The sequence below is a fragment of the Myotis daubentonii genome, chromosome 9 (genome assembly GCF_963259705.1).
Source record: "Myotis daubentonii chromosome 9, mMyoDau2.1, whole genome shotgun sequence".
In the NCBI taxonomy this organism is placed as follows: Eukaryota; Metazoa; Chordata; class Mammalia; order Chiroptera; family Vespertilionidae; genus Myotis; species Myotis daubentonii.
In genome coordinates this window covers 53,107,696-53,133,382 of record NC_081848.1, presented here as the reverse complement: position 1 = coordinate 53,133,382, position 25,687 = coordinate 53,107,696, and the positions used below count along the sequence as shown (strand labels likewise).

General features: G+C 43.2%; 1 protein-coding gene across 3 annotated transcripts in view; it reads left to right on the top strand.

Moving 5' to 3' along the window:
* LOC132240999 (vitamin D 25-hydroxylase) overlaps positions 1 to 15,742 on the top strand; it is a 94,563-nt gene extending 78,821 nt beyond the window's left edge. The window contains exons 1-5 of one of the 3 annotated variants that reach the window (XM_059708978.1): positions 17 to 287; positions 5,063 to 5,204; positions 10,989 to 11,621; positions 12,632 to 12,961; positions 14,087 to 15,742. In XM_059708978.1, the coding sequence (XP_059564961.1) occupies positions 69 to 287; positions 5,063 to 5,204; positions 10,989 to 11,621; positions 12,632 to 12,961; positions 14,087 to 14,262 (1,500 nt within the window). In that variant the 5' untranslated portion in view covers positions 17 to 68 and the 3' untranslated portion in view covers positions 14,263 to 15,742. Of the gene's footprint in view, positions 1 to 15; positions 288 to 5,062; positions 5,205 to 10,988; positions 11,622 to 12,631; positions 12,962 to 14,086 lie in introns of those variants that run through there. The other 2 variants (XM_059708979.1, XM_059708981.1) reach the window with 2 other exon arrangements.
* Positions 15,743 to 25,687: the final 9,945 nt, after the last annotated feature.

Below are 25,687 nucleotides of genomic sequence, written 5' to 3'. Positions count from 1 at the left end.
AATGGGGGGCGGCGCCGCAGGGGCGAGCCCGTCCCAGGGCGGGAGCTCGTCGGCCCCACGTCCGGGCCATGTGGGGGCCCCGCGGAGCGGAGGCGTGCGCGGGGGCGCTGGGCTTCGCGCTCTTCCTGCTGCTCTTCGCCCTGGGGGTCCGCCAGCTGCTGAAGCAGAGGCGGCCGGCGGGCTTCCCCCCGGGCCCGTCGGGGCTGCCCTTTATCGGCAACATCTACTCGCTGGCCGCCGAGCTCCCCCATCTCTACATGAGGAAGCAGAGCCAGGTGTACGGCGAGGTACCGCCCGTCGGGCCGCGGGCGGGGAGGGCCCGGGCCTTCCTCCCGGGTGGGCGGCCGGCCGCGCCGGGCCCGGACCCGCCGAGACCCCTGGCCGTGTGTTTCCGGCTTTGTGGGAAGCCTACTTCCTGGGTCGGGAAAGCCCTCGCAGCCGCGCCCCCGCCTGGGGCGCTCCGCCCGGGCCTGACCCCGACCCGTCCCTCGCCCCGCGCGCCCTTCGCGTCCCCTAAGCCGCCAGGTTGGGCTCCCGCGCCTGCGCAGCGGGCCTACGGGCTCCGCCCTCCTGAGAATAGGTTCGGTTCCAGGTTCCAACCCACGCTTCCCTGGAAAGTAGGCGTGTGAACCCTGGGACCGAGTTCATAGGTAATAGGTTCTTGGGGGTGTTTGCCTTTAAGGAAGGCTGTTGGGGCGTTTGCTGTGAGGACTAGCAAGTATTGGGGAAGGCCCTGACTGAGAGGTGGGCTCTGGTGAATGATTGTGAGTGATTGAATGAATGAGTGAATGAATGAAAATCCGTGCGGAGCTGTACGGCGCAGGGCGATCATTGGGCTGACAGGCCAGGAGCATCCATCCTCCCAGCAAACCCGAGACTGCGCCTGCTGTGGGCCAGCCTCCTCCCACTGTGGATCCTTTAAACTCACAAGGGCCCCGTGGGGAGCCCACTGCGCCTCCCTTTTACGGAGGAGGAAGCTGCCCCCAGAAATGCCCCGTGGCTGGCAGACAGCCGCCCACTGCGCACCCTCAGGGGAAAGGGCCAGGACACCAGCCTGTGTTGGGCAGTGCCCCCGCCTGACCCCGGAGGGAGGCAGAGGTTTCAGAGCACTGGCACTGAGCCAGCTCACCTGTTCTGTTTTGAGTCCATTCATTTATGGGCAACAACAAACCAGACTCTTGCCGGGTGCGGGGGTGAAAGGAGAGGGAGGCAAACAGCCCCACTCAGGGAGTTCCATTCCAGGAAGAGGGGAAATCAGTCTAATTGTGGCGAGGGCTTTGGGGGAACAGCACAGCAGGGCTGTTTGGCAACTGTTTCACCTTGGAGCTGCAATCCTTATTTGAACCAGGTTTTACAAGAATTGTTCTAGGTTTCTGCAGCTCACTAGCGGTTTATATTGCTAACGGGAAGCTGGCCTGAGGAAAAGCAAACATACAATTCTTAGATTTTATTGTATACCCTCCAGTTCTCCAAGAATTGAGTGTATTTCCATTAATATATTTGATCTCTGCTGTGTTAGTACAGAACATCATAATATTCTAGAAAAATCATTAGCTGTGAGAGCATGAGACCAGATAAAATTTTACCTTCTTTGAATCTTAATTTTTCCTCATGTGTGCAATGAGAAAAATAATAGCTGAGAGCAGTTAAGTGCTACTCAAATGTTCTTGGTTATTAATTGCAGAACAATTTATTAGACCTACAAATTCAAACACATTTTATTTTATTTTTTAAAGATTTTTAAATTGGTTTTTTAGAGAGGAAGGGAGAGGGAGAGGGAGAGAAAGAGAAACATCAATCTGAGAGCAAAACATCCATTGGCTGCCTCATGGGTATCGAACCCGCAACCCAGGCATGTGCCCTGTCCAGGAATTGAAAAAACCTCTTGGTGCATGGGATGACTCCCAACTAAGCCACACCAACCAGGACTCAAACGTATTTTAAAACCAATTTTTTGAAATCGTGTCTTTCAGAATAGGAATGTTTTTTTATATATAAAGATTTGAACGGAAAGGAATGCTATATTTATACTGAACATTCTTTTCTGGAAGGGAGTCATCTAAGTCTCATAATAAATTACAAGTTAAATTAGAAACATGCCGGAAAACTTATCTTGGGATGGATAGATTTGGTTCAATGGATTTAAGAATTTGGCATGAGTAGACGGTTTTATTGCTGGTACAGCTATGGTTCTTTACAAAGAGGGCTTTTTACTGGAGGTGGTAAAATCAGGCTCTTTTAATATGCAAGAGAAATATAGAGGAAAAGAGAACGGAACAAAAATGAAAAAAGATGTGTGCATTGAAGAGTAGACACTGTTTGCCTGACTCTGCCTGAGACTTAAGTTAAATGCTACCTAACATTAACTTTTAACTACAGCAGCACTTGATCTTTATCTTAGTGGTGAAATACCCCTAGAGATCTCCCATTATCTTAGAGGTGTTTCCCAATTCTGACAAAGTTACTGTAAGTTGTTAATACACGATACAGTTATAATACACTGTACAAAAATTTTTGGAAGTGGAAGGAGACTTATCTCCTATACTTTTGGGAGATTGTAGACAGTTGTTTGTAGGGCTTATTTGTAAATGGAATCTTTTTTGCACCATCTTTATAATTTGAAGATGTGTGCCAGCAGGAAAAAATATGGACTTGGAAATCGCTTATGAGAACTGACAATCACTTCAGGTGACGTCTACTTTTATGAAGTCTGTGAGTTCAGTTCTCCTTTATAGTTTTTGAAAGGAAAACAACCAGTCCTCAGGTTTTATACATTTATTTTAAAGGCAATCTTAAATAGAAATGTACTACATCAAGAATTGCCAATTCCTTGGAGATTCACTCTTAATATATAAGTTTCTGCAGTTACTTTAATCTTATTTCAATTTTGAAAAGGATTCCCTGGCCAGTAAAGTGGTAAACAAGTGGTTTTTACAGATTATTTTCAGGTAATACACGTGGGACAATAAAAGAATTACTTTAAGGCAAGCGGAATTGACAACTTATTAATTTATTTATATAGTAACTGAAAGGTGAAGGTTAGCGTGGTGGTGCACACAGTCAGGTTAAATAGCCATCTCAGATGGGATGAAGAAATACTGAATTTATTGAAGGATGGAGGGTGGTATATCCAAAGGGAAGGGCTGCACAGCACTGAGCCAACTGGACATTGGGGTGATGATGGCAGCACCCAGGAGCTGAAGTTTCATCCTTATATGCAGTGAGAAGTGTAGTAGAGTCTTGAGAGTAGAAGAGACACACAGGAAGAGGAGTTTCTCCTTTATATCTGCGAAAGTTACCCTCTGGGTAAGTCCTTCCTTTTCATGACTGCTTCGGGAACTGGAGAAGTCCCACCTTTGCTCAGCTGAAACGCTTAACCTGCCACTTTTGACTAATACCACTGCTTGTGGCAGGCAGCCCATGCTCCGTCCCCAGGTTCCAGATGTACCTACTGCTCAGCTGGCAGGGCCTATTCTTGTGCCAAAGACGCCATTGCTCATCTGGTTGATTCTTGTGCCAAAAACTCCATTGCTCAGCTGGGCCTATTCTTGAGCCAAAGACGCCATTGCTCAGCTGGTTGATTCTGTTACTATTTGGAGGTTTCCATCAGTATTGCTGCTGTAACTACTTCTGCTGAATTTTATTCTTTGCCAAGACTCTTGGTCTTTTTGTTATTTTTTCCAAAGTAGTGTGAACCATGGCTAACTCAGCTCTGCCTGTTTGACTCAATTTTGAAAAACATATATATATTTTATTGATATTTTACAGAGAGGAAGGGAGAGGGATAGAGAGTTAGAAACATTGATGAGAGAGAAACATCGATCAGCTGCCTCCTGTATACCTCCTACTGGGGATGTGCCTGCAACCAAGGTGCATGCCCTTGACTGGAATCGAACCTGGGACCTTTCAGTCCACAGGCCGACTTTCTATCCACTGAGCCAAACCGGTTAGGGCATTGACTCAATATTTTGATGGTAAAAAGCTCTCAGCCAACTCCTGAGAGCATGGGGATAAGCATTCTTTGCATCCCACTGATAAGGTAGTACTGTTCTCTCACTGGACTAGTCCCTTTTGGGCCTGGGTATAAGAGGTGTGACATTGTAAGTGGACCTGAGGTGAAGCAGAAGAGAAGCTCCAGCAGGGCATAGCATGGATATTCTGTCTTGCCTTCCCCTTAGCTGAGGGATGGTCACCTGTGCCTATGTGGTGAATGCTGTTGCTAAACCCCATGTCAGCAAACCAGGACTTAACTGCAGTTTCAACCTCCCCAGGAATGTAACCTCTGACCAGTCAACCTGAAATTACCTGGTCAGCACTAGTCAGGGAATGTGCTGGACAGACGTCTGTTCCCCCTAGGAGACTGACCTTGCCTGAAACAGTGCATTCTTTGCTGATAATTCCCTTTTCACACTTCCTCTCTGCCTTTAAAATTTTTCCTTTTCTACAGCTCTTAGGAGCTCCTTTCTCCTTATTAGATGAGATACTGTCCAATCATGAATCATTCAAAAAGCCAATTAGATCTTCAGATTGACTCCTTTGAGTTTTATACTTCAAAGTTGTCTGTTATGCCTTTGACAGTCCCTTTTCCTACCTAAGTCTGGAGTAACAAATGATATGTAGATGGTATGCTTCTCCATAAATCTGGGAAGTCAAAGGAAATTCCTAGATATCATTGAATGTTTTGAGTTGGAATGAATCTTAAAAGAGCATCTGAATCAAGTACCGTAGTTTCAGTGGCAACCCTGATGCCCCAGAAGGTTAAGGGCTCTGCACATGGTCCTATATGGCAAAGCTTAAGCTAGAACCCAGGCCTTCTGAGTCTGGTACTCTTTCCATTTGAAAAATTATGTCTTCGGGCATCGAATGCATAATTAAATCATAGTGTGTGTGATATGCCTTGTAGAGAGAAGGCACTCTACCCATTACAGTTGAGTAGTAAATAAGTGCCTGTATTTTCAGGGAAGTGACAAATCTGGGAGAGCTGCTTAGTACATGTTAATTTCCATGGTTATCTTTCTCCAAACATTTTTCCATTTAATTGTTTTTCTTTTCTTTCTCAAAGATCTTCAGTTTAGATCTTGGAGGTATATCCACTGTGGTTCTAAATGGCTATGATGTAGTAAAGGAATGCCTTGTTCATCAAAGCGAAATTTTTGCAGACAGACCATGCCTTCCATTATTCAAGAAGATGACAAAAATGGGAGGTATGTTTATTTTTATCTATTTAGTGATTTACTAAACTATTTTAAATCATATTTATTATTTTATGTAAATTTAGCATATAGAGTTTGAATTCTGTTGTACTGATTAATAGGAGGTATTAATTAATCAATTTAGTATACAAACCAAGTATTTGAGGACTTTCAGGCTCCATTTCAATCATACAGGTGTGGGCAGAACTTGGTTTACATTTGTGAGTATGTGAACCACAGTTTATCCTCTTACGATTATTTATCATTGTATTATTTTCCATAGGAACAACTGTAAACCTACTTTTGCCCACCCCTGTATTTTAGACCAGTACATGCTAATTCTGTTGTAATCCAGTTCTAGTAAATATTGTACATAATGTTTTAAAGAATTAGCACTTTGCCCTAGCCGGCTTGGCTCAGTGGATAGAGCATCAGCCTGAGGACTGAAGGGTCCCAGGTTCGATTCCGGCCAAGGGCACATGCCTGGGTTGCGGGCTCCATCCCCAGTGTGGGGTGTGCAGGAGGCAGCCAATCAATGATTCTCTCTCATCATTGATGTTTCTATCTCTCTCCTTCTCCCTTCCTCTTTGAAATCAATAAAGAAATATATTTTTAAAAAAAAGAATTAGCACTTAATCTATGCAAATTTTCTGAAACAAATTAGGAATACACATACGTGCATACATACTGGAATTAAAAGTGCCTTTTGAAGCCAGTCTTGGATACTTGGGTACTTATAATTTTTACTATAATTTTGCTTATAAGATTATAGAACCTGAAGCAGCCTTTCTTAGCCACTAATCAGTATGCCATGTAAAGGAAGAATTGCGATATTTGTGTAAAGGACTAGGATTTTATATGGTTTAGTGTTGATCAGTGTTGGATGAGTCCATATTCATCAGAAAAAGGCTAAATGCTAATAGAACTGTTGAGAAGAAAGCAGCAACAAAAAGTCTAAAATAGAATGCTGAAGTCAGATGCAAGGTTTTGATACATAATAGTATAAGAGTTTGAACAGTAATGTGTCCAAAATTCTCCAACTTAATGAGACCTTCACATTTAATTTTAAAGTAAATTGTATAGTAACTTGTTTAGATAGATTAAAAAGAGATTGATTAAAAAGAAAAATTAACCACCTATTATATCACAAGGCAAATCAACTAATGCAAAGAAAACACTAATTTTTTAAAGGCCAAATTCTTAGGCCAGAGCAGTGGTCGGCAAACTCATTAGTCAACAGAGCCAAATATCAACAGTACAACGATTGAAATTTCTTTTGAGAGCCAAATATTTTAAACTTAAATTATATAGGTAGGTACATTGTTATTAACTTAATTAGGGTACTCCTAAACTGGCCTTTGCTAAAAACGTCCTCAATCTGAGGGGTCGACCTCAGCAAATGTACCCCCACTTCTTCTTCTTTTTTTTTTTTTTTAAATATATTTTATTGATTTTTTACAGAGAGGAAGAGAGAGAGATAGAGAGTTAGAAACATCGATGAGAGAGAAACATCGATCAGCTGCCTCCTGCACATCTACTGGGGATGTGCCCGCAACCCAGGTACATGCCCTTGACCGGAATCGAACCTGGGACCTTTCAGTCTGCAGGCCGACGCTCTATCCACTGAGCCAAACCGGTTTCGGCTCCCCCACTTCTTCTAATGCCACTTCTTCAAAATAGAATCGCCCAGGCCGAAAGCCGACTTCTGCGCATGGGCCACGAAGTTTCAGTTGCACTGTACATGCGCGCCCACACATGGTATTTTGTGGAAGAGCCACACTCAAGGGGCCAAACAGTCTCATGTGGCTCGCGAGCCACGGTTTGCCGACCACTAGGCCAGAGTATAATGATACTTAAAAGCAATCTATCTAATAATAGGGTAATATGCACATTGGTCGGGACACTGTCACAGTAACGACAGATCAGCAGGCTATGTGCGCAGCAGGCATGGGTGGGCAGGGACTTGCAATGTTGGGGACGTGATGGCGGCTGCCGCTTGCCCAGGGCTGGCCCTGGGCTCAGGCAAGCCACCGATGGCCACTGCTACTTGCCCAGGGCTGGCCTCAGGATCAGGCAAGCCACCGATGGCCACTGCCTCTTGCCCAGGGCCAGTCCCGGCCTCAGGTAAGCTGGCAATGGCCGTTGCCGCTTGCCCAGGGCCAGCCCCTGGCTCAGGCAAGCCACCTATGGCCGCTGCCGCTGCAAGGGCCCAAGGTTCAGGCAATGAGGTTTGGGCGAGGTTCAGGCAAGCTGCAGTGGCTGTGAAGGCCAAGGCTCAGGAAGCCTCACAGCTGGCAGTGGCAGCAGCAGAGGCGTGATGGGGGTGTCGCCTTCCCTTGATTGCTGAGTCACCTCCTACAGAGGGAGGCCAGAGGCAGCAGTACCGAAGGGGGATTGGGGGTGGTGCCTTTCCCTGATTAGCCAGTCACCTTTGGCAGAGGGAGGCCAGATCATGGGGAGCAGGCCTAAGCCGTCAGTAGGACATCCCCTGATGACTCCCGGACTGTGAGAAGGGGCAGGCCGGGCTGAGGAGACTGCCCCTCCCCCCACCGCACGAATTTTGTGCACTGGGCCTGTAGGATTATAAATAAAAATCAAATTTCCAACCTCTGCAATGATTGTCTAAATAATAAATTAGGCAGGTAGCTCAGTTGGTTAGATAGCATTGTCCTGGTAAGCAAAGATCCAATCCCTAGTAAGGGCACATACAAGAAGCAACTAATGAATGCATAAATAAATGGAACAACAAATCAATGTTTTTTCTCATTCTCATTAATTCTCTCGCTCTCTCTCTCTCTCTCTCTCTCTCTCTCCCTTCCTCCCCTCCTTTCTCTCTCCCTTTCTCCTTCCCTGCTCTGTTTCTGAAATCAATCAATCAATAAAAAAAATAATTAGGTAAAAGAAGAAATTATACCACAATTATAATAGAAGATCTTTAAAGAAATAATGGAAATGAAAGATGGTGTGAACAGAATAATATTTGGGGTAAAATATTTTTTTCAAAGCTATACATTTATAGCTTGTGCTATTTTTATTATAAGGAAAGCAATAATAATAAAATAAGCATTTAAGGTTTTCAAAAAACAGTAAAAGAAAATTAAGTAGAAAACGATGTTATTTTAAGATACATATGCATTGAACTTGAAACAGACATCAGAGCCACCATTAGCCCCCTGTTGGGGAACACGTTGCCCAAGCATACAGGTTGCCAGTGTAGGATTATAACAAGGCTCCTCTGTGCCTTCTTCAACATGTATCCCGTATGTATACCTTTACCCACAGTTTGCTCTCATCCCAGTGCCTTCCATTCGATCAGCTGTCCCCTCTGCCAGCAGTGATCTCTCCCCAGATATCTGCTTGACTTACTGTGTCATCTCCATGTCTTTACTTGTGTCACCTTCCCAGTGGGGCTTTCTCTGGCCACACTACCTGCTTCCTTGCTATATACTTTACTTGTTCATTTGCCTCTCCTCACGAGTATGGAAGGTCCGCGAGAGTAGGGATCTGTTGCCTCTTTTGTTCATTGATATATCTGTGACATTTAGAACACTGCCTGGAGCATAGCAAGTGCTTCATGAACACATGTTGAATGAGTATTTGTTGGATGAATAGTCATCTGGGAGTATGGAAAGAAAATGAAATGTAGAAATATAAGATCGTTACACAGCACTAAAGACCCCATTATGGGTGGCTAACTTTATCATAAGCTCCAAATTAAAAATTGTTGCACAAGAGTTAATGGAATGTAGATTACATAGGTACCTCATGTAGACAAGAGAACATGACATTTTTTATCATAGGTATACCGATGTACATGTTATGAATGAAATTTTGAGTTAAGTACATGCTACATAAATATATGTGCAAAAAAAGATGTTATTTTTTTCTTTTCAAAAACATATTTTTATTGATTTTAGAGGGGAAGGGAGAGGGAGAGAGAGATAGAAGCATCAATGATGAGAATCATTGATTGGCTACCTCCTGCACACCCCCTGTGGGGATCAAGCCCACAACCCAGGTATGTGACCGGAATCGAACCCGGGACCCTTTAGTCTGTAGACCGATGCTCTATCCACTGAGCCAAACCAGCTATGGCATTGTTTTCTTCTTGATAGTTAAAGGGAAAATAGTCCATAGCACCCAAATCAGAACAGCAGAGTATGATATGGAGACTCAGAAATTTTGAGGCAACAGATATCAGCATTAGAAGTTTGAGTTCCATGTTTGCCTTCTGTCTTAGTTTGAGCTGCTATTACAAAAATATCATAAACTGAATGGCTTAACCAACATTTAGCCCTGGCAGGTGGCTCTGGTGATGGACCGTTGTCCATTATCAAAAAGTGGCAGGTTCAATTCCCGGTCAGGGCACATACCTAGGCTGCAGGTTCCATCCCTGATTGGGGTGCTTACAGGAGGCAACCACTTGATGTTGCTCTCTATCTCATCAATGTGTCAATCTCTCTCTCCCCCCCCCTCGCCCCCCCTCAAATCAGTAAAAACATATCCTTGGGTGAGGATTAAAATAACACAACATTTGGCCCTAGCTGGTTTGGCTCAGTGGATAGAGCATAGGCCTGTGGACTGAAGGGTCCCAGGTTTGATTCCAGTCAAGGGCACATGCCTGGGTTGTGGATTCGATCCCCAGTATGAGTAGTGCAAGAGGCAGCCAACCAAGGATTCTCTCTCATCATTGATGTTCCCCTCTCTCTCCCTCTCCATTCCTCTCTGAAATCAGTAAAAATATATGAGGAGGGAGGGAGGGAGGGAGGGAGGGAGGGAGGGAGGGAGGGAGGGAGGAAGGAAGGAAGGAAGGAAGGAAGGAAGGAAGGAAGGAAGGAAGGAAGGAAGGAAGGAAGGAAGGAAGGAAGGAAGGAAGGAAGGGGTCCTGAAGCTTTCTTTAAAAAAATAAAACACAACACAACATTTATTCTCATAGAGCTGGAGGCAGGGAAGTCGAAATCAAGGTGCCGGCAGACTTCCTGGTGTCTGGAAAAGGCCTGCTTCCTGCCTGGTAGACAGTTGCCTTCTTTCTGTCTCTTCACATGGCCAAGAGTAGTCACCTTTTCCCATATCCCTTCTTATAAGGGCACCCATCCCATTCAGGAGGGTTCTACCCGCATGACCTAATTACCTCCCAAAGGCCCCACCTCCTAATATTGTTACATTGGGGGTTAGGCTTCAACATATGAATTTTGTGGGACACAAACATTCCGCCATGGTACTCTTTTTGGCTTGAGTATTTTCACTACATGGACACCTCATTCAGGCTACCTTGCCTTTGCCAGAGTTATCTTAGGTAATATATACCTTTAACAGAAACAAATGTATATTCTAAAATCTAGTCTTAATAAAGCAGAAAATTTCTAATTCTAGAAATATGATTTCCAGATGTTTGTTTAGTCCAAAATAGAATTTTGCCTACAAAATGTACAGTCATTTGTCTTTTGTAAATTAGACTTACAGTAAAAGATGGGTAATAAAGCCACCTGGGCCTACTTCACCCAGGTTGAATTACACAAGAATGTTCAGTTTCTTGTTACGGGAGAATTATAGGTCTTTTCTGCCTATCCCCAGATGGTAAGTAGACATGCTTTTCATGTTTATAATATTCTGTGGCTAATGAGTAGCAGGAAAGAGCTCTTATCCGCTGGGTCTAGTTTTAGTTTTATAGAAAGATAATTTGGAGAAGAAAGACTAACGATCTTTTTTTCCTTTTCTTTTCTCCATAGCCTTTTTAGCTGTTTGGGACAGGGATGTAGGAATGGTAACATTTTTCACCTTCCTTTTTTGTTTCAGGTTTACTCAATTCCAAGTATGGCCGAGGATGGGTTGATCACAGAAGGTTAGCCGTGAACAGCTTTCGCTATTTTGGATATGGCCAAAAGTCTTTTGAATCTAAAATTTTAGAGGAAACCAAATTTTTCATTGATGCTGTTGAAACGTACAAAGGCAGACCTTTTGACTTCAAACAGTTAATAACAAATGCTGTTTCAAACATAACCAACCTGATTATTTTTGGAGAACGATTCACTTACGAAGACACTGATTTCCAACACATGATTGAGCTATTTAGTGAGAATGTGGAGCTAGCTGCTAGTGCCTCAGTCTTCCTGTATAATGCCTTCCCGTGGATTGGCCTCTTACCTTTTGGAAAACATCAGCAGCTGTTCAGAAATGCCGCTGTGGTCTATGATTTTCTCTCCAGGCTTATCGAAAAAGCTTCTCTCAACAGAAAGCCTCAGTTACCTCAGCATTTTGTTGACGCTTATTTAGATGAGATGGATCAGGGTAAAAATGACCCATCATCTACTTTCTCCAAAGAAAACCTAATTTTCTCTGTGGGTGAACTCATCATTGCTGGGACTGAAACTACAACCAATGTGCTACGATGGGCAATTCTTTTCATGGCACTTTATCCTAACATTCAAGGTGAGGATTCTCTCCATCTCAAGGTCTGAACTTACATTTATGACTCACACATGTTTTAGAGTCTTTGGCCATGATCAAAGCAGTTTATTTAGGAACTCCTGCAGTGTTAGCCAAGAAGAAAAATATTTAATACTGATAAAAAGTTTCCTTTTTAAAAAAATAGATTTTTATTGATTTCAGAGAGGAAGGGAGAGGGAGAAAGATAGAAACATCAATGATGAGAGATAATCATTGATCCGCTGCCTCCTGCATGACCCCCACTTGATATTAAACCCACAACCCAGGCATGTGCCCTGACTGGGAATCGAACACATTTTTGGAGAACGATTCACTTACGAAGACACTGATTTCCAACACATGATTGAGCTATTTAGGGAGAATGTGGAGCTAGCTGCCAGTGCCTCAGTCTTCCTGTATAATGCCTTCCCGTGGATTGGCCTCTTACCTTTTGGAAAACATCAGCAGCTGTTCAGAAATGTGCACATGCCTGGGAATCGAACCGCAACCTGGTTTATAGGTACACGGTCAATCACTGAGTCACACCAGCCGGGAAAGTTTTCAAATCTATTATCTCAATTCATGTGAACACCTTAGAGACAGGTTATATTATGCCTATTTTATAAATGAGGGAGGCTGAGTGGCTGACGTGCCCAGGCTCAATCACTGGAAGTGGCAGAACTGGGACCTGAACCCTGGTTATTTTGATTCAAGTTTTATGCTTTATTATTTTCCTTGCTTAGACTGAGATGTTATTCCAATTCTAGGTTTGTTTGATTTTTATTACTTTTACTGTGTTATTCACAACAAAGTTACCCAGAGCATTGATTACTGGTAGTAGAAGATATATGGTATATATTTAAATAAACTCCCAGATCATGAAAAATTTGCATCTGGGTGGATGCATGCCCTACTTATCACTACAGGTTATCCCTTGTTTACCAAAAAGGGAAATTACTTTAGATACACTTTTTCAGCATTGCATAATAACTTGAACACTTCTTCTCTAACAGGACAAGTTCAGAAAGAGATTGATTTAATTATGGGACCCAATGGGAAGCCTTCTTGGGATCACAAATGCAAAATGCCTTACACTGAGGCAGTTTTGCATGAAGTTTTACGATTCTGTAATATAGTGCCATTAGGGATTTTCCATGCAACCTCTGAAGATGCAGTTGTACGTGGTTATTCTATTCCTAAAGGCACAACAGTAATCACAAATCTTTATTCTGTACATTTTGATGAAAAGTACTGGAAAGACCCAGAAATATTCTATCCGGAGCGATTTCTGGACAGCAGTGGATATTTTTCCAAGAAGGAAGCTTTGGTTCCGTTTTCCCTAGGTAAGTGAACTTTCACAGTGGCATAACTTCAGGACAAAGTATAATGGTGGTTCATTAGTATAACATTTTTGCTGTTGTTGTTAATCCTCACCGGAGGATATTTTTTCCTCCGTTGATTTTTTTTAGAGAGTGGAAGGGAGGGAGAGGAGAGAGAGACATTGATATAGCTGTGAGAAAAACACATCAATTGGTTGCCTCCCACACATGCCCTGACTGGGGCAGGGACGGAACCTGCAATCCAGATACACACAAATTTCTAACCTTGAACGGAAATCGAACCCATGACCCTTCAGTGTGAGGGTTGACGTTCTAACCACTGTGAACCCCGGCCATTGCATTAGTATAACATCTTAATCTGAAGCTCTCTGTTGTAGAATTACATATTTAAACTCTGAAAACATAGCATTGATTCTTACAGGAGAGAATAGTTTAATTAGAGGTCATTAACACCCATATCTACTCAAAAATAAACAAGCATTAATTGAGTATCTAGAGAGAAACTGGTGAGAGCTCTGGCTTCTGAAACATTTTTGTCTGTGGATTTTTGGCTTGTAATCAAAACTCCAAGAGCTAGAAGGTCAGTAACAAGTAGCTTGAGGAACAGATCCAGGGAGGGGAATGACTCATAATTTGAAGTGAAACAAGAATCGAGCTCTCTTGGCTCCTAGTTTATTATATCTCTTTTCTAAAAATACTGCTTCTGCAGTGAAAAGTGCACAGATCACAAGACCCTTGGGAGATGGACTGGAAACTCTTCCTTTAATTGGGGAAGGGTACACATTGAGTCATCTGAAATGAAATGACCTTCTCTTGAATCTATAGAACAAAATGTCACACTTCAAATTAGATCTTTCACGGCATACCTCAGGCTCTGTTGCAATGGTCAAGGGATGTGGGGGAGGGACTAATAAGTTTACAAAGTCCAGGAAGGTAAAGAAATGGATTCTGGGAGATGAAAAGCCAACTTCTATTCTTTGGAGTTTAAGGAAATTCTTTAGTAAGAATAACCTTTTGTAACTTTTTTTAAATTCCAGATTTCTGGAATTTAGACATACATTTTGTAATGTATTAGATATACATTTTGGATTTTAAAAAGATGACAATGTCTGTTTTTTTTCTGTTTAGGAAGAAGACACTGTCTTGGAGAACAGCTGGCTCGGATGGAAATGTTCCTGTTTTTTACAGCATTGCTTCAGCGGTTTCACTTGCATTTTCCCCATGAACTGGTTCCAGATCTGAAGCCCAGGTTAGGCATGACCTTGCAGCCCCAGCCCTTCCTCATCTGTGTGGAAAGACGCTGAAAGGGCACGCACGATGCCGTGTGGAATGAGGCCATATGTTCACCTCACCCCTGAACCTAGTTTAATCATTGTATGTGTTTGGACAAAAGCCACAGCATCAGAAAGTTAACACAAATGGTCTTTATTTCATTTTATTTTTTAAATGCAGATTATGAGATTCTGGATTACTTTTAAAAAAATGTTTTTATTGATTTCAGAGAAGAGGGGAGAGGGAGAGGGAGAGGGAGAGGGAGAGAAACACCAATGATGAGAGAGAAACATCGATGGGTGCCCTCTACTGGAGATCAAGGCCACACCTTGGGCATGTGCCCTGATAGGGAATCGAACCATGACCTCCTGATTCATAGGTCAGTGCTCACCCACTGAGCCACATTGGCCAGGCCACACAGATTTGATTTTTTTCAAGCTTTTATGACTTCTACGGTAGAATTATCTCTTGAGGAAAACAAAGGTGCAAATGCCAGGTGTCGCTTAAGATACTAAGATTTGCCATGGTTGCCTTAAGCAGAGCTTGACTTTTCAGCCTCTTGTTGAGCACCAGGAACCCCTCCTTCCATCTTGCTCCTGTCCTGGGGCTTTACTTCCAAATGCCAATGCCAGCTCCCTTCTGGTCAGGTATGTCATTAATAGTTTGTGTGGTACTAGTCCAGTTTAATAGAGAACTAAAGGAGAAATTAGAACTCAAATGAGTTCGGACTACAGAGACATTTTAGACATGGTGGCAGATGATAGAAGAAATATCTATGTATTTAATGTAGAACCTTCCAGTGCTCTCAAATCTTGCTCCCTGCTACATCTTCATACTGAGTATCCATCCCCAAAGCAGCAGTTCTTACAATAATGTATTTAAAATATAAACAAAATGTAGCGATTAATTCTTGGTAGGCACAGAAAATTTACATAGTACCACTTTTTTCCAAAACCAGTCATAGGGCTTAAAGAATGAATTCTTTTGGCTTTTAGAGGTTTTTAAGCATTTCCAAAATTACTGTTATATGAGGGACTTCCTACTGATAATTATGCCAGGAACACAAGTGTAAACTGTGACTATCCTGATCAAACAGGTATGTGTATTCCAGTTATAGGTTTCTGTTTTAAAATCTTAATTCTTCTAAAGTTGTACATTAAGGGTTCATGCTCTCATAACTTGGCCCATGAATAGTTGCAGCCTCAGAGTAAGTGCACAGATAGTGACTTCTGTTAAAATATGTTCCCTTTTTGTATGACATAGGGAATAAGAATGTATGTGTGTATAAATATGCACTATGCACTTGTATTTGAATAAAAAGCACTGGCTAGATTAATGTGAACCTAATGAAAATGGTGATTTCTAAGAGACTGAGAGAAAAGGGAAGAAGTGACATCTTAGTGTGTTTGACTTCCATTAATTAAAATTTTGATTATATACCAGTAATTATATTCATTTATATGTAATATATAATAAAAATATGTATAAAATATCTACACTAATAAAAGAGAAACATGCAAATTGATGTCACTCTGCTACGCCCACCAGCCAATCAGAGCGACTATGCAAATTAACCCAACAAAGATGGTGGTTAATTTGCATACACTGGCATGGAGCAAAGACTAAAGGCTTCAGCCAGAGTGATGACTGAAGACTGAAGAGGCTTGGCTTCTCCGCTGCAGTTGCAGTTGCAGCAGAGAAGCCAAGCCTCGCTGCGGCCGCAGCTGAGAAGCCAAGCCTTGCTGTGGCCAGAGGGGAAAAGTCTAGCCTTGAGGCTTGGCTTCTCCACTGCTGTCGGACCAAAGGACTGGGTCCCGGGTGCCAGAGGAAAACTGATGCCAGCAGCCAGGGGAAGGAAGGCCTATAAAATTAAAGCCACAACGATTTAAAGATATATTTTTAAAAATTAATTTTTTTACAAAGCACTAATTAATACCCAGATTAAATTGGAATAATTTAAAGGTCCCAAATGATTTTAATGTGCAGCTTGTATAAAATACTATCTTAAGATTCTCCAACTTTCCAAAACTGACACCTGCAGTAATAAAAAAATATCTAAATAGTCCTATAACAAATAAATTTAAATCATACTTTAAGACAGCAGTTCTCAACCTGTGGGTCGCGACCCCTTTGGGGGTCGAACGACCCTTTCAAGGGGTCACCTAAATACATCCTGCATATCAGATATTTACATTACGATTCATAACTAGCAAAATTACAGTTATGAAGTAGCAAAGAAAATAATTTTATGGTTGGGGGTCACCACAACATGAGGAACTGTATTAAAGGGTCGTGGCATTAGGAAGGTTGAGAACCACTGCTTTAAGAAAATGTCAACAAAGAACATTCTAGTTTTAATGACAATCCTATACACTTTTAGAGATACGAAATGACATCTGCCCAACTGCTTTTAATGCTAGTATAATTTTGATGCCAAATGCATTATCTATATACAGAAAGAAAAATATATGTCAATCTCATTTATGCACAGAGACGCAAAAAAAATATATAGCATGCATACCAAATTGCCTCTTATAAAGACACCAGTCATATTTGATTAGAACCCTCACAATGGACTTATTTTAACTTAATTAACTTTTTAAAGGACCTGTCTTCCAAGGCAGCCACATTCTGAGATACTAAGGGTTAGGACTTTAACATATGAAGGGGGTGGAGGGGGTCGCTAAGCTCATAACACCAGGTAATGAAGAATTACAGGGCCGCCCTAGCCAGTTTGGGTCAGTGGAGCATCAGCCTGTGGACTCAAGGGTCCCGGGTTCGATTCTGCTCGGGGGATGTACTTTGGCTGCGGGCACATCCCCAGTAGGGAGTGTGCAGGAGGCAGCTGATTGATGTTTCTCTCTCATCCATGTTTCTAACTCTCTATCCCTCTTCCTTCCTCTCTGTAAAAAATCAATAAAATATATTAAAAAAAAAAAAAAAGAATTACAGGGCCAAGATCTAAATGAAGGAGGAAAGCTGGAATGCCACACTTTTCTTCCAGAATTGTGAACCAAATCTGAAAGAAACAACTGAGAGGCTGAGAGAGTAAAGCACAGGTTTGATAGATTCACAGAGCGAGGGGCTAAAAAATTGGAGAATATGGACTACCAAGGCACTCTAAAAAGCTATACTTCAGCCCTAGCTGGTTTTGCTCAGTGGATAGAGTGTTGACCTGTGAACCCAAAGGTCCCGGGTTTGATTCCGGTCAAGGGCACATGCCCTGGTTGTGGGTTCAATCCCCAGTAGGGGGCGTGCAGGAGGCAGCCGTATTTCTATCTCCTCTCTCCCTTCCTCTCTGAAATCTATTTAAAAGTGTTTAAAAAAAAAAAGGTATACTTCAGAGTAAGAGTGGAAAAAATGGGCTGTAGTGACATTGAAGCTAAGCTCTGAATCACCTCAGTCCCTGACTGGATTAAGGTGATTCAAGATTCCCAGCAGCTTGCCAGAGGCAATCAGATCTTCTCTGGAGAGAAATGAAAATCCTCGGCCTCAAATATTTTTTGAATTTTTTTATATACAGTGTTGGCACTCAATAATAACTAGCATACAAGGAGACAAGGTATTGATTGGAACCAAAAGAAATAATAGACAACAGAAAAAGACCTTCGGCAGATCCAGATATAAAATCAGCTGCACACTTTACCATGAACATGCTTAATATACTGGTAGTGCTCTACCGTGATTTTGTTTACTAGGTGGATTTGCTCATTCCAACTCTACCCCAACCCCATCCCCATCCCCGAGTATTAACTGCTCCTACCATTGCCAGGAGAACTGTCCTCATTTGATGGGGTCATCTCTCCTGGAATCCCTAGGACAGTGGTTCTCAACCTTCCTAATGCCACGACCCTTTAATACAGTTCCCCATGTTGTGGTGATCCCCAATTTCATTGTTACAAATTGAACATAATTAAAGCATAGTGATTAATCACAAAAACAATATGTAATTATATATGTGTTTTTCCGATGGTCTTAGGTGACCCCTGTGAAAGGGTCGTTTGACCCCTAAAGGAGTCTCAACCCACAGGTTGAGAACCACTGCCCTAGGAGGTTAGCATGAACTCCCCCCCCCCCCTTCTCCTCCCTCGAAGGCAGTAACTGACGAATCCAGGAGTATTTAAGTCACACCCACAATCCTTGCCTCAAGGAGGACAATTGTGTGCTCCAGAGCTTCATCCTACAGGACCTGGGTAAGGACTTTAGCCACATAAACACCTTGAGCTTCTCCCATGCCCCTTCCTCCTCTTAGAAAATTTGAAACCAGACAACCAGTGGGACTGTGGTGCCTGTCACTACTTGAGCCAATTGAGCAGAGATGGGGTTGAATCATATAGGAGAATTTATTCCAGTAATGCCAGCAGCATGGGAGAGTAGCAGGTCATCCATGAAAATCTCCCTCTCCCACCATAAGCCAGCTGCTTATATGGGGTAGGAAGGACAAAAATTACATGAGAAGTAGGCAAAGGGAACAAAAATGAATATACAAAAGGAATAAGGCAAAAAGAATTAAAATGGGTATAATAGTTACAGATTACAGGCAATGTGGGCTAGGGGTTTGCAAAGGGCAGGCACATCCCAGACACCATTGTTTCCTTTCCGCAACTAGATGGTTAATCTTTCCATGATAATAGGCAGTTCTCAGATGGGAATGGGCCGCATTCAAGCTTGACTCCCAGATCCCTGGGGGTGTACAACTCCCAGCCAGGTTAGAATATGCTTTCTTTAATCAGAACCGAACCATCACGGTTAACGGAGTGTGATTAATATTTCTTATAACTATAGCTAGTCTCCACTATTCTATTTCTCCCTCCTGCCCGTAAGAGTTCCATCTAAGACAGCCGTGGGCAAACTACAGCCCGCGGGCCGGATCCGGCCCGTTTGAAATGAATAAAACTAAAAAAAAAAAAAGACCGTACCCTTTTATGTAATGATGTTTACTTTGAACTTATATTAGTTCACACAAACACTCCATCCATGCTTTTGTTCCGGCCCTCCGGTCCAGTTTAAGAACCCATTGTGGCCCTCGAGTCAAAAAGTTTGCCCACCCCTGATCTAAGAGCTTTCATCAATAATAGAGTAACCAGACAACCAAGGGGTCTGGGCTGCCTGTCACTACTTGAGCCAATTAAGCAGAGACAGGGTTAAATCATATATGAGTGTTTATTCCAACGATGCTGGCAGTATGGAAGAGCACAGTTTTTGATAGATCCATAAACATCTTCTCTGCCTCTCCCCGTAAGCCAGCTGCTTATATTCAGTAGAAGGACAAAGATTACGTGGGAAAGTAGGAATTACAGGCATGGGAAAGTAGGCACGGTATAACATCATTACAGGTTATAAATCATGCAGGCTGCGGGGAGAGGGGCCTTGCACAGAGCAGGTGCCTCTGGGCACCCTGGGACCAGATTACAGGCAATAGGGGTTTGGGGTTATAAAGAGCGGGTGCCCCTGGGACTAGATTGTTTCAGCCATCAGGTTGTAAATCTTTCCATTGCACTGGGATGTTAGCTCCCATGTCCCAGGGCATACAACTCAGGTTAGAATGTGCTTTCTCTAATCAGAACAGAACCATCACAGTTAACAGCATGATTAATATTTCTCCCCCCCACACACCCTATTTTTTGTTCTTTTTTTTAAAGAGAAATTAACCGAGTCATGCAAGAGCTGGAGAAGATTGTTTCATATTTCTTATCATTGTAGCTGGTCCCCAATATTCCATTTCTGCCCCTAATAATAGCAGTTTCACAAGAATTCCAAGCCCAGGCTCTGCTTCTAGGAAACCTAACATGTTTAAGATCGAGAAATTCATCAAAAAATTAAAAACCATAAAAGAAAATCAAGCATTAATTCTAAAACTTACCAATAAATTTAAGGACTTAGTGGATGGATTTTATAGCAGACAGGACACAGCTGAAATGTTGTGAAGAAACCGCCTAGAATTAAGTTCAGAGAGGTAAAAGGTTGGAAAATACAAAAAAAGAAAAATAAGCAGCATAAGAGACATAGGGGATATAATGTTAATATTTAACTTGTGTACTTGAAACCCAGAGCAGGAGAACAAAAAGAATTGGACAAAGTAATATTTTAAATCTAATATAAAAAATTTCCAAGACTAATAAAAGACACCAGGCCAGAGTTTCAAGAAGCTCAATGAATGCCACACAGGGTAAATGGGAAGAAAATCACTCCAAAGCAACAAGGCTAACTTCACAATAGAGACAATGGCAAGCCAGAAGACACCATGATCTCTCTTTAAATGCTGAAAGAAAATACCTAATGTAGAACATTACATGCAGCCTTGACCATCTTCATTTCAGGCTGTGAGACATTTCAGACAAATAGAAGTCAGGTGAGTGGTTGTCTCAAGCAGGGAGGAAGGAGGGGTTGGGAAGAGGCGTGTGAGGACTTATGGGAGAAAGTCGTGTTTGCTGTATAATGGTATTTACTTTATAATACTTTATTTTGCTGTGTGTATTTTTGTGTATTTGAAACCAAAATGTGGATATCTGAGTCTGAGTTCATTGTCTCGCCGAAATCGAAGAATGAAGTTGCAGACAAAAACAGTTAGCGGGAGCAAAATTCAGTGAGTGCATCCAAGCTAATTAAAGTCTAATAGTCCATGTATAGAGTCCCACGAGGCCATAAGCCATGTGGGCACAGGGATGTGCACCCTCACAACAGGAATTCCAGATATCCATTGTGCTCTGTGACTGGGGAGAAGAGAGAGGAAGCCATTTGCGCTTTTTTATGTGTATGCTTGTTAGTTTCTGAGTGGCTATCTGCAAGCTGCCAGTCTAAGCAATATCCATACATTTTAAAGTTCATTCCTCTCCCGTGCACCCTTCCTTCCCCACCTAGTTGGGGTGTCTTAGTAACTCCGCCTAGTTGAGTTTTTGGGTTTTACTTTCCCTTCCCGTGGTCCCGCCCTACCTACCTACCTTTTTTTGTTTGCTTGTTTCATATTCAAAATGTATATTTTACAAAGACATTAAAAATTTTACTCATTTGTGTTTTTTTGTTAGTCCTCACCCGAGGATATTTTTTCCATTGATTTTTAGAGAGAGTGGGAGGGAGGGGGAGAAACATCTATGTGAGAGACACACATGGATTGGTTGCCTCTCACACACGCCCTGACCAGACCAGGGATCGAGCCTGCAACTGATATATGTGCCCTTGACCAGGAATCAAACCTGAGACCTTTCAATCCAAGGGCCAACACTCTAACCACTGAGCAACCGGCTAGGTCTGTCTGTACTCATTTTTTAAGGTAAAAATATTCCACTTATACACGATCTTCTAAAGCAGATGAGCCTCTGTACTCAATGAAGAACAATGACTATTTTTCAAATATTGTATGTAGTGATGATTAAGAAAAGGTTTGCAATATTGTGATTTACAATAAATATATATTTGGTCATTCAGATAACCCCAAATATACTTTTCCTATGTTTGGTCTTATCTACAGTTCCTGACTCACAATACTAATTTCCTGAATGATAAGAGCAATGGGAGCATTTTTTGTTATAATATTTGGTCTCTTGATCTCAATTCCTGAAAAACTGCTTCAGAGCCATAAAGGTGAAATGGGTGTCTTGTTATTCAAATCAAGCCCCTTTCTGCCACAGCTGGGTTTATGTTAATACGATGATTTTGGGAAAGTACCTGAAGATGGGTTGTCAGGGGAACCAATCCAGAGTAGAGGGTTGGAACTCTTAGTCCCACCCCCTGTTTTCCGGGTAGAGAAAATTGGCTGGAGATTGAACCAATCACCAATAGCCAATGAGTTAATTAGAGAGGCCTGTGTAATGAAGCGACCATAAAACCCTCAAAAGGAGGGGGTTTGTCTACAGAACCCATCCCCAAACTCCAGGAGGATAGATGTTCTTCTAACCAGGACATTCCCTGTGTCTTCATCCCCCAGTTGGTTCGTACCGTTCAATATCCTCTGTAACAAACTAGTGACCTAGTGAGTAAACTGGTTTCCTGAGCCACGCTAGCAAATTACTCGAACCCTAGGAAGGGGTCGTGGAAATCTCTAGTTTATAGTTAGTCGCTCAGAAGTACAGGTAATAACCGGATCTTGCAATTGGCACCTGAAGTTTAAGGAGGGCGTCATGGGAACCTCCAGTCTGTAGTCGGTGAGTCGTGATTGGCATCTGAATCACAGAGCAGTCTTGAAGGACTGAGCACCTAAACTGTGGAATTTGCTATCTTTGGTAGATAGTGCCAGAATTGAGTTGAAAGTTAGGACACCTAGCTGGTGTCAGAGAATTGCGTGTCGCTGGTGTGGGGGAACTACACCCCCACATTGGAATTGGTTCCAGAACCCTTAGGTTTAATTTTAAAACTGAAACTTAAGTTAACATTTTAAAATTGAGATTTCTTTTAGGATTGTATAATCTTTTAAAAATGTGAAATTTTGTTGATGCTGGGCTGGCATTTTGAATAGCAAACAGTTGACGCTGAGTTGTGGCATATGATATACACAATGCACTACGCCAAGTCCACATCATTAATTTATCTGGTCTTACAGGAATTTAAATATGTGGCTCCCATTTTAAACATTTGGAAAAAACTCTTACTTTGGTTTCCCTGTGAATTTCTGCTTCTACAGGTTAAATACCCTTGGTTTTTTCTTTGCCATGGTTCTTATCACTTCCGTGGGCCTCTTTGAACTTACCAGTGTTCCCTTTTAGAACATATCATCTGGCTATTACAAAATGGGGTGTTTACAGACAGCATATTTTGAAAATGCAATTTAAGATACCCTTTGCAGTTTTTAAAACGAGAGAAGCATGTTTATGGGCAATTGACAATAGCGCTCAGGGCTTTTATCATTAGAGGCCTTATTAAACCAGTCCTTCCCCATTTATGCTTAACTGAAAGCAGTTGTTTGAACTTAAATACAAGGAATCATATTTACTCTTCTAACTTAAATTGCACACTTTGTTCATTAATTTGTTAGCCTTTTTTCTAATATCAACATTTAATACCATTTTCACTGTATCTCATATTTTGGAAGATAATACAGATGTTTTCGTTATAATTTATTTCTATTTAACGTTTAAATTCCTATTATGACTTTTCTTTTTTTGACCTGGTATTATCTAGGAGCAATTTCTTAAATCTATGAAGCATATTGTTTTCAAGTGTTTTGGGGTTTTTTTGTGTGTTTTTTTTAATGTCCTGGACTTAATGGGAATTTCTCCTTCGTGGGGAATAGTTACAATCCCTGTTCCCCATCACTAATGGGGTTCAGATTTGGGTTCATAGTCGCTGGCTGTGGGTCATGGGATTAAGCCAGTGGGCATCCTTTATGGTCTGAACTATGACTGTATCTGATTATCTTGGAACCTCCGACTTTAGTTCTTGATTAATGAAAACATTCTTGGTAAATGCTTTAACTGGTCCTCTTGCGCAGGCCTGAGAATTTCACCTCTAGCCATAGAATATCTCCTTAAAGCAGTGGTTCTCAACCTTCCTAAGGCCGCGACCCTTTAATACAGTTCCTCATGTTGTGGTGACCCCCAATTTCATTGTTACAAATTGAACAAATTAAAGCGTAGTGATTAATCACAAAAACAATATGTAATTATATATGTTTTCCGATGGTCTGAGGCGACCCCTGTAAAATGGTCGTTCGACCCCCAAAGGGGTTGCGACCCACAGGTTGAGAACCGCTGCCTTAAGGGATTTAAAGTGGACTCCTTCTATTTACCGGGTTTTGCAAGCTTTCGTCACTACCTCCCAGGGTTGATAGTGGGTAATTTGTGTAGTAGGCGTTTCTCAGGCTTCTTCTCCAAAATCACACCCTGATTCTCCGTCACCTCCGTCACCCGTGGGCGCCATGGTAGGCAGAGGACTACCATAGAAAGGGGCCGACCTGTGAATGGGTCGTGGCCTCTGGGAAGCGTCCGATCCCTCCCTCTTATTTAATCACCAAAGCCTGGCACCCCCACCCCAGCCTATCGCCCGCCGAGAGTGACGGCACATGCGTGGCGAGGCGCGCCGGGCGGGCGGGGCTTAGCGCGGTTGGCAGGCGACCGGGTAGGGAGCAGTGATGCGCAGAGAGAAGGCGGTGGAGGGCCTCCGCGAAGCAGGGATGCTCGGACGACAATAAAAAGGTAAAACCCAGACGCAAGACGATTCATCCTGGGGGCGTCTGTGGTGACAGGATGGAGGGGGCGTGCACGCAAAACGTGGGTGGACCCCCCAACGGCGCGCGCACGACCAGGAGGGTGGTCTTGGAGGAAAGTTGCCCGAAGGGGATGAAAACGAGGATCCCTGGACACCGGTTCAGCCTCTCCAAGCCGTGCCGGCCCTGCGCAGGGCTGCGGCTCAGTCCCGGGGCAGTGGAGAGGTCTCGAGGTATGGGAGCGGGCACCGTGTGGGAGATGGCACCGGGGAATGTACGGCAGGAGACCGTGGGCGGCCCAGAGAGACCTCGAAAAGCCGTGGGGAGGAGGGGTAGGGCAACGCGATAGGCCCTCCCGGCTGCGATGGGATGCCCTCGCGGCCGTTCCCCGGATCAGTCCCATGACCTTCGGCGCCGGTTGTCCGGAGCTACCTGGCCGCCGCTTTTATATTGTTCCGTCCTCGCTGAGCGTCCAGGGAGGGGAAGCGGCCGGGATGCCCGCGGCTGACTTCCAAGAGGTTGGCGGCGCTGTCAGGATCGTGCTGGCGGTGCGGGTTCGGAGGTTCGTGGCCCGTTCTCCCTCCGGAGATGGGACCTGCAGGACTGAGGGCGTGATGCGGCCAGGGCACGAACGGGTTACCGCCGGGGTGTAGCCGGAGACTCGCCGATAGGCTGCCCGGCCCGCGGCTGGGACTTTGGGCCTTGACGCCCCCCTTTCTCGGCTTTTATTGATCCCCCCTCGGGCGCGTGCTGGGGTCTGGAAGTCAGAGCCGCCTTCGCGGAATTTTTCTAAGTCCCGATCCGGCGGCACGGGCGGCATGTGCCTGAGTACGTGTCCCGGACTGGTACGTGTACCAGACTCGATCGCTCCTTTTGCTGCGGCCTGTCTGAGACATGCTCTTTTTTTTTAAAAAAAAAAATTTGAATACATTTATTATTTTGCAGCATCAGTTTGCCACTGATGAAAACGACAAAGACATAATAATATAACAGGTAATGAGTCATACTGAAACAGACTACATTAAAATCAAGAAATTTTACTTACATAATATACAAATAGGACAAAGGTTTGTAACACGTTCATTGCCAAGAAATAGAATAAACTCAAATACATTAAGAGAAACAAAAATATAGACACGTTATGAGTTGAGTTATCTAGGGCCAATTATGCCGCGAGAAGGGGGTACATTCTCCGTGGCCAGGGAATGAAATAGGAAAAGCACCACGAAGCCACGAGTTAGCAGAGGTACAAACACGAAAAGCTCCCCGAGTCCTGCAGGTCCCAGAGCGCGCCGCCAGGAGGAGCTGGGCTGGGTCCT